The 8,396-nt window shown below is 46.3% G+C and overlaps 1 protein-coding gene across 4 annotated transcripts in view; it reads left to right on the forward strand.

The window, feature by feature from the left end:
• Nucleotides 1-3,529: 3,529 nt before the first annotated feature.
• Cdk19 (cyclin dependent kinase 19) overlaps nt 3,530-8,396 on the forward strand; it is a 126,960-nt gene continuing 122,093 nt past the window's right edge. For 3 of the 4 annotated variants that reach the window (XM_021204557.1, XM_021204560.1, XM_021204559.1), the window contains exon 1: nt 3,530-3,943. In XM_021204557.1, coding sequence (XP_021060216.1) covers nt 3,816-3,943 — 128 coding nt within the window. In that variant the 5' untranslated portion in view covers nt 3,530-3,815. The remainder of the gene's footprint in view (nt 3,944-8,396) is intronic. The other variant, XM_029542268.1, reaches the window with a different exon arrangement.

The raw sequence follows: 8,396 nt of genomic DNA on the forward strand, positions 1-8,396 counted from the left end.
GAAGAGAGAGAAAGGTCACCATGAGGACACAGATGGAGCAGGAGCAACCGTGGTGACACTGGGAAGCGTAGTCGGTTTAGTATCTACCCAGCTATGGTACCTAAGCTTATTAATAAATACAACAGGTCTCCATTTCATTATGTGGGAGCAGGAGAGGTGTAAAGAAACCCCCAAATCCTAATACTTTCACAGAGTATCAACTCTAGAAATCATAAAGCTAACTAAGCAATTCATCCCTACAAATCTACTTCTTTTTTCCTTTGATTTTATTTATTCACTTCACATCCAATCGCTGTCCACCTCCCCATTGCCCCTCCCACAGTCCCTCCCCCTCTTCTCTGAGAGGATGGAGGTCTCTCCCTTTGGTACCCCCCTCCCCCTACTCTGGCATATCGAATCTCTGCGGGGCTAGGAGCAGGCTCTCTCACTGAAGCCAGACAAGGGAGCCAATCTAGAATTTATTCCACAAATGGCAACAGCTTTAGGGATGCCAGGACTCACATGAAGATGGTGTGGCACATCTGCTACATATGTGTGTGGGGCAGGGGGTGGGGGCTAAGTCCAGCCAGTGCTCACACTTTGATTGGTGGTATAGTCTCTGAGAGCCCCCAAGGGTCCAGGTTAGTTGACTCTGTTGGTCTTCCTATCCCCTTCGGGGCCCTCAATCCTTTCCCCAACTCTTCCATGAGTCCCCAAGCTCCATCCAATGTTTGGCTGTGGGCCTCCGCATCAACAAATTTATTCCTTTAGAATAACTTTTGACATCAAAATCTGATTTAGAGTTACCTCCCTACAGGTGTAGAACTGTGTGTGCGCACAAATCCATGTACATATTCATACGTACACGCGTGCATATACACACATACACAGGATTTAATAGGTTAACCTATCTGATTGGAGGCTGAAGAGTATAACCATGACTGTCTGTATGCTGGTGAACCAGTAGCCACTTAGTCCAAGAAGACAGAAACCTCAGAACGAGAAGAGCTAGTGATGGCACTCCTCGTACAAACCGTGATACAGTCCTAGTATGAGGCTGGGGGCCTTGGAAAGGATGGAGTCTGAAGACCGTGGCAATGGCAGCAGTAGGTGCACCATCTCAGGAAAAGTGGAACCTACACTTACTTCTTCTTCTTCTTCTTCTTCTTCTTCTTCTTCTTCTTCTTCTTCTTCTTCTTCTTCTTCTTCTTCTTTTTTTGTTGTTGTTTTTTGAGACAGGGATTCTCTCTGTGTAGCTCTGGCTGTCCTGGAACTCACTTTGTAGACCAGGCTGGCCTTGAACTCAGAAATCCGCCAGCCTCTGCCTCCTAAGTGCTGGGATTTAAGGTGTGCGCCACCACCGCCCAGCTGGATTTTTTTTTTTAAATACACAGACTGATTATATTTCTTCTTAGCTCAGTGTGTTTGGTAAATGGTGTAGTGGCACCTACTTATAACTACAGAGCTTGTGAGGTTTAGGCAGGAGGGGCCTGAGGTTGATGGGTTAGTGTGTCCCTGAAACAGACTGACAAACTTTAAAAAAAAAAGATTTATTTACTTAATGTATATGAGCACACTGTAGCTGTACTGATGATTTATTTATTTAATGTATATGAGCACACTGTAGCCATCATGAGGTTGCTGGGAATTTGAATTCAGGACCGTTGCTCCCTCTGGCTGACCCTGCTTGTTCCAGCCCTGCTTAGTCTGGCCTAAAGATTTGCTTATTATTATATCTAAGTACACTGTAGCTGTTTTCAGACACACCAGAAGAGGGTGTCAGATTTCATTACGAATGGTTGTGAGCCACCAAGTGGTTGCTGGGATTTGAACTCTGGACCTTCAGTCGGTGCTCTTAACCACTGAGCCATTTCTCCATGACTTACTACTTATAGAACAACGAAGTATAAAGCCAATGAGCATGGCTCACCATTTGACACCTCCCTATCTGCTTGTCTTATCTGTTCCTTCTTTCTTAATCTTGTGGGACTCAAGCTGGTTGCCTTCTCCATGCTGTGAGCCGGGTGAGCCTCCTGCCTGCAGCTTTATGGTCTCTGCTCTCTCGCTTCTTCAAGGCCCTATTCGTTCTTTACATTGAAGCTCATGGTGCTTTCTTCATGAAGGCTACCCACCCAGTCCAACAGTCATCCTGCCGATTTTATCACTGTGCCTTGTACCTTACAGTTCATATTACAGATGTACGCATGGGAGCCCTACACAATGAAATCGAAAGGCTTGATGATTGAAGCTCATGACAGACAGAAAGGAACAAGAATTGGAAGTTTTAATGGGTATTGGAGATCAATGAAGGAGAGGGAAGGAAATAGAGAAAATAACAAGTTGAGTCTTTGTTTAGATGGTCTCTCCAGCAATGTTTTCTATGGATAGCTTATCTGCCTTTCTGACACAGATACCTTATCAAATTTCCCTTATAAATTTAATCTTGCTACAAAAATGCTGCCTTTTATTTTAGGTAGTGGAAGTGAGCTGAAACGCGCGTGTCGAATTGATCTCAATTTCTTTTCGTTTAAAAGCAATCAATATGCAGAGGGACACATTTTTAGTAAGGCACTTTCTAGGTTATTACAGTCCTACTTTGAGGTGATGGGTTCCTAGCCTCAGACATCATAACGAATCAACGTCATGAGCAAGATAAATACCTTAAACCCTTAGGTGAGCCTAGTCATTACTGTAAAACACGCTTTACTACCCAGCAAAAACGATTGTTTTTAAAACGCTGCATTTTTGTAATCTTCCAAGCGCTTTAATTGTTCTCAGACAGATGGCTAAAGCTAGGCTACCGCACCCGCATATGCTAGGATAAAACCGACTAGAGCGCCAAGAAAAAGATGATTGGCTGTGAGCCATAGAAGTTACACGGTTCCCCTAGCAAGAGCTGGGAAACCGCTGAATGTTCAGGTTTTGAAATACGGTTTTTGCATCGTAAAGAAAGAAGATTAACCTATCAGGAAGAACCGAGCACATCCAATTACCAATCAAGAGCGGGAAAAAAGCCAAAGCCGGAGATACCAAGGCACCAAAGCGGACGTCACTCTTCAGTTTCTGCCAATAAGCCGAGGCAAGGGGCGGGGCAACCAGAGGATCGATTGCCCAAGAAAACAAACAATGTGTAGTACAACTGTCTGAACCCCAGTCCTAAGCTCCGGATGCGCCGCAATGAGCTCCTGAGCAAGGCTCTCGTGAGGTGCTCCCGCTTTTCTAGCCTAGTGACAGTCAGAGCCCGGTATCTACTTCCTAGCTCAGCAAAGGTGTCCTTCCCGCCAGCTCCCACAGGCTCGCAAAAATCCCGCTGCAACTTTGCGCTACAGTTTACAGGAACAGCAGTCGCGCGCTACCTGAGGGGGTGGGGCGGCGGCAGTGCGCAGGCGTATATGCCTTGTGGAGGCGTGGCCCAAAAGGCCCCAGGAACTCTGGGAACTGTATTCCTCGCTCCGGAGGAGGTAGCCCGACTCACGAGCCCTCTTGAACTACATTTCCCAGAACGGCTCGCGACCTTGGGGCGGGCCGCTTGGTTCCTTAATGAGTTCGAGAAAGCCGCGGCGCGGCCCACCAGGTTCCAAAACAAGGAAATGAAGGGAGGAGGCGGGACTGTGGATGCCTGCGGGAGCCGCCGCCGCCGCCGCGGAGGAGGAGGAGGCGGAGGAGGTGGCTGCCGCGGCCGCCGAGGAGTCCCTTGCTGAAGGCGGACCGCGGAGCGGCGGGCGGCGCGCGCGCGCCCGAGCGACGGCTGTTGGAGAAGTGGAGCGGCGGCGGCGGAGGAGGGACTGAGTGGCGGCGGCCCCCGCGTCCCGGTTTCTCTATGGGGGAAGCAGACAATGGATTATGATTTCAAGGCGAAGCTGGCGGCGGAGCGGGAGCGGGTGGAGGATCTGTTTGAGTATGAAGGGTGCAAAGTGGGACGCGGCACCTACGGGCATGTCTACAAGGCGAGGCGGAAAGATGGGTAAGAGCGCGAGCGGGGAGTGGGCTCGTCCCGTCCCCGACGCTGCGGAGCCCCGGAGGGCTGGGTGGGTCGGAGCTCCCGGGACGAGGCGGCGTGGGTCGCAGAGCGACTTCCCGGGGCCAACTCGGAGGCACTGGTGCTGCCGCCCCCCGCTGGCCGGTCGCGCCCCTCGAAGTCGCACGGCGCAGCCCCGTCGGGGGCGTCGGTCCCGCCTGGAGTCGCGGCTGCGTGATTAACAGCGGGCGGCGGGACCGGGTGGAGACCGCGCCTGTAGGTGGAGTTTAGGGGTCTGGTCCCGGGGGACCCTCCGGAGGGCTTGGCTGAAGAGTTACCGGTTTGGCCCTGTGCTGGTGACGGTCGTGATGGAACTTCCAATCGGCGCAGCGCCTTCCCGGGGCGGCGGTTTGAAAGCTCGCGGGGGCGCCTCCTGTCTGGTGGCCCAGCGCTTGGGGTCCTGGCTGGCCCCTCGGGTCCGACTTCCTCGCCAACCCAGCCTACATCCCTGTTGTTTACCTGGGGACTTCCCGATCCTGCTCCCGATTCCCACATTTTAATATTCTGAATTCAGCACTCTGAAGGTGGACCCTGGAGAGAGATTAATTGTATATTACACGATTTAAGTGTTCTCTGGTTGCTTACCTTTCCTGCCTCTTGGCTATCTTAGTTATCTTCCCCCAACCCCCTTTAAGATAAGGTCTCTGTGCGCCCTGGTTGGCCTGGAACTAAGAGATTCGCCTGCCTCTGCTTCTTCTCAGGTACTGTCATTAAAGGCGGGCGTGTGCCGCCAAACCTGGTCCATTTCTCTTTTCTTCAGGAAGAAATCTTGAGTATTAGTATTCTCCAGTTCTCAGCCTCTGTCAAATGGCTGTGAGCTTTGGTAGTGTTTACTGAGAACCTAGACCACCAGGAACAGAAAACGAAGTGACAGGCTTGGGCCTGGACTACCGTTTTCTTAGTTGAGGGGATCTATAGAAATCTCATGGGGAGTCTTTGTGGATTATTATATCAGTAAAAGACAAGTTGGATAAAGCATCGAGAATGTCCCCTTCGGGCCGGCGGGCAGACCGGCTTGTAAGAGCTGGCCGGGTGGAACCAAACGTCAGGCCTGGGAATGGTGAGTTTAAAGCCAGTTGTCACCTTGGCCCCTTCTGGAAGGAATTCCTTTCCCTTAGGTTCTGTAACTTAGACTCAAACGACTGTCAGTCTATACAAAAGGGAGACTTTATGATTGTGATGTATTTTTGATAAGCAGATTATCACCATCCCTCAGATCTAAAGTGCTTCTTGGGGCTCCTCCTTCACAGCGCTGTGGTTTGATAATGTTGGTGAGGAATTCCAGCATCAAAGTAAGCAGTGCTTGTGCTACTTTTATAAGAAGAAAACTAGAACACAGTCGTACCAAGTGTTTCATACCTAATACCTGGAAAATTACAGATAGTGTCCAGGTTTCAAGGATAATGGTTAATTGCTATTACAGGTAGACCTGTATAGGCCAAGCTACTCAGTTGTCTGAGCTGTTTCTTTCAATTACCACATGTCCTCAAGTGCACACCAGGGGCTGTAGGGTACTACAATTGACTTGCACTTTGTTTTTGGAATATCCACTCTACTGATTATATTGATATTCCAGTGGGAATCTTCCCAGGGATGTTTGGGGACAGCAAAGGCAGTGCTGTTATTTGGACATTGTTGTTACATTGTTGAGCTGGATTTTCCCTTGTCCGCCAGGGACTGTGCTAACTTTGTTATACACTTAATCTAGAATACAAAAAGTTTTAATTAAAAATATCTTAAAATATTTTCATTTGCCCCGAATCTTTGAGAAAAGTTCACAGTTCTGCTTCTGAGTTGCGTGGACCGGATGGGGTTACAACAAACAGTTTTTGCTTCTGCTTAACTTTTCACTCTATGATAAGGATATTGATTAAAATACACTTATTCTATGAGTGAAATCGGTAAAGTAGAATATATAAGATAAGGTCAGTTTTTGTATTTTCAAAGTAGAATTAAAACAAAACAAAACAAAACAAAAAAATAAAACACTTAGAGCTAGAGGCAGATACAGGATCTCTGAGTTGGAGGCTAGCCTGGTCTACAGATGGAGTTCCCGGCCAGCCATGGCTACAACAAAACAAAACAAACCAACCAACAAAAATACACTTAGAATATGGAAATATATTTTCAGGCCACTATATCACATGTTCAGACCACAAACCGTGATAGGCCTTATTTATTGGTTTTCTTGGGAGTCTGGTTCAGATTCCTGGCTTTATACTAAACATTCAAGTCTCTTGTGATTTGGTAGTGGCATTAGTTTTATGTTTATTATTAATCAGCAGTTTGAAAGAACCGAAGGTTTTAGTGGTAGTTCTCAAATGCTATATGGATTTGGATAGTTAAGGATTTTATCCTCTGGTCATTCTAAATTACAGTTCCCTCTTTACATTTTATTTTGGTAAGCTCTGGAAAATGAGTGGTGCGATGCTATTTTAGGGAGCAAGAGAGATGAAGGCCCGCTAGAGAGAAATAATTCTAGCGTATATAACACTATTGCATATACGTGCATACATATGTGTATATGTACACACACATAAATGGACACTAACATATAAACAAAAATTGTTAGAACTTTAGAATAACATTACAGGTTGTTAGTTACTTCAAAATGAGATTTTCAGATGAGATTTAAAATAGGCTATACCATGCAGTGTGAATTTATGGCAGGCTAGAAATGTAAGACGTGCCCGAGTTTTTTACCTTTATATATTTAATTGGTGCATAAAGATTTTCATACATGGCGTACTTAGTGATGTTTTGATCCCTTGTACATTGTATACTGTTTCAATCAGAGTAAAAATGTCTCCTCAGACACTTTGCATTTCATTGTGTTGAAACATTGGAAATGTTTCTAGCTTATTTGACATGGTGTATCTTATGATTATATACAGTTTCTTTGCTGTTCAACATGGCATGGTGGCTTTTTTCTCCCAAAGTGTTTTCCCTTAATAAAAATGTTTCTCATTAATTTTTCATTTGGAAGGAAAAATATTGACCCCTTGTAAAAAGCAGTCGGGCTTGCACCCTCAAGATGGCACACCTACTGCCTAGAGTGTTCTGGCAAGCATGAGGCTTGAGTCGCAACCTGGGAATCCTCATGGTGGAAGATACCCATTTCCACAGAGGTGTCCCTTTGACTTCCATACCTGTGACATGTGGGTGCTCTCTCCCCTAGGCATTCAAAGGAAATAAATGCCCCCCCCAAAAAAATTTTTTTCAGAGCCGGGCGTGGTGGCGCACGCCTTTAATCCTAGCACTCGGGAGGCAGAGGCAGGCGGATTTCTGAGTTCGAGGCCAGCGTGGTCTACAAAGTGAGTTCCAGGACAGCCAGGGCTACACAGAGAAACCCTGTCTCAAACAAAACAAAACAAAAAGTTCAGACTGAATATTAATTACCTACAATTTACCTATTAGACATGTTACATGTGGGCTGTGGCATGCACATGGAGGTCAGGAGACGACCTTGTGGCAAGGATCTCGTCTACCTTCATGTAGGAATTGAGGTTGCCTTGCTGGTGTTATCTGTCAGGCTGGTGCCTTCACCTGCTGAACCATTTTGTTGGCCCACATTAAATTATTGGTGCTGGGGTCCAATATAGAGCCTCGGGAATACCCAGCATGCACGCTGCCACCGAGCTATGCTTCCAGCTCTAGGATATCTTAGAGTATTTTTAGTATAAGGAAGAATTCATAAGGTTTTTCCTTAGTAGTAAAAAGTTTCACACTGTGCTGGGGTATAGCTCAGTTGGTAGAGTGCTTGCATAGCACACAGAAGGCTCTAGGTTCTATGTTGTATAAACCGGACTTGGCATAATACCAATGCTTGGGAAATGGAGCGAGGAGGATCAGATGTTCAAGGCTATAGTTAGCTATATATGAGTTCCATCCAGCCTGGGGAACAGGAGACCCTGTTTCAAAAAAAGTTGGGCATAAAACTTTACAGTGACAAGTCTGAAAACAGTATCTTTCTAGTTAGGAACACTTAATTATGACTGATAAAGGAATATTGTTAAATTCTTTTCATAAAAAGGGTCATAAAAGCATGATTGTATGGCATAGGATTATCTATGAAAACCTGACTAATGTGAGTTGGAGTTCCAAGACTGACTGAAAACAAAAAGTTGCTGTGTGTGACTGGTTTGGAAAGGTACTTGGCAATCGGAAGTGGAACGGCTGCCGAGTTATTAAGAGTTTCAGTTTTGTCTTAGGTTTCAGCTAAGGACTGGGCTACGTAGGCATGTTTTAATGTTTCATGAAGTCCTTCACAAGTAGATGTAACTACATGTAGATAGACACGGACAAGTCAGTGCAGTATCATCTGTTTGGTTTTTGTTGTTGTTGTTGTTTTTTCGAGACAGGATTTCTCTGTATCGCCCTGGCTATCCTGGAACTCACT

The sequence above is a fragment of the Mus pahari genome, chromosome 9, assembly GCF_900095145.1.
Source record: "Mus pahari chromosome 9, PAHARI_EIJ_v1.1, whole genome shotgun sequence".
Classification (NCBI taxonomy): domain Eukaryota; kingdom Metazoa; phylum Chordata; class Mammalia; order Rodentia; family Muridae; genus Mus; species Mus pahari.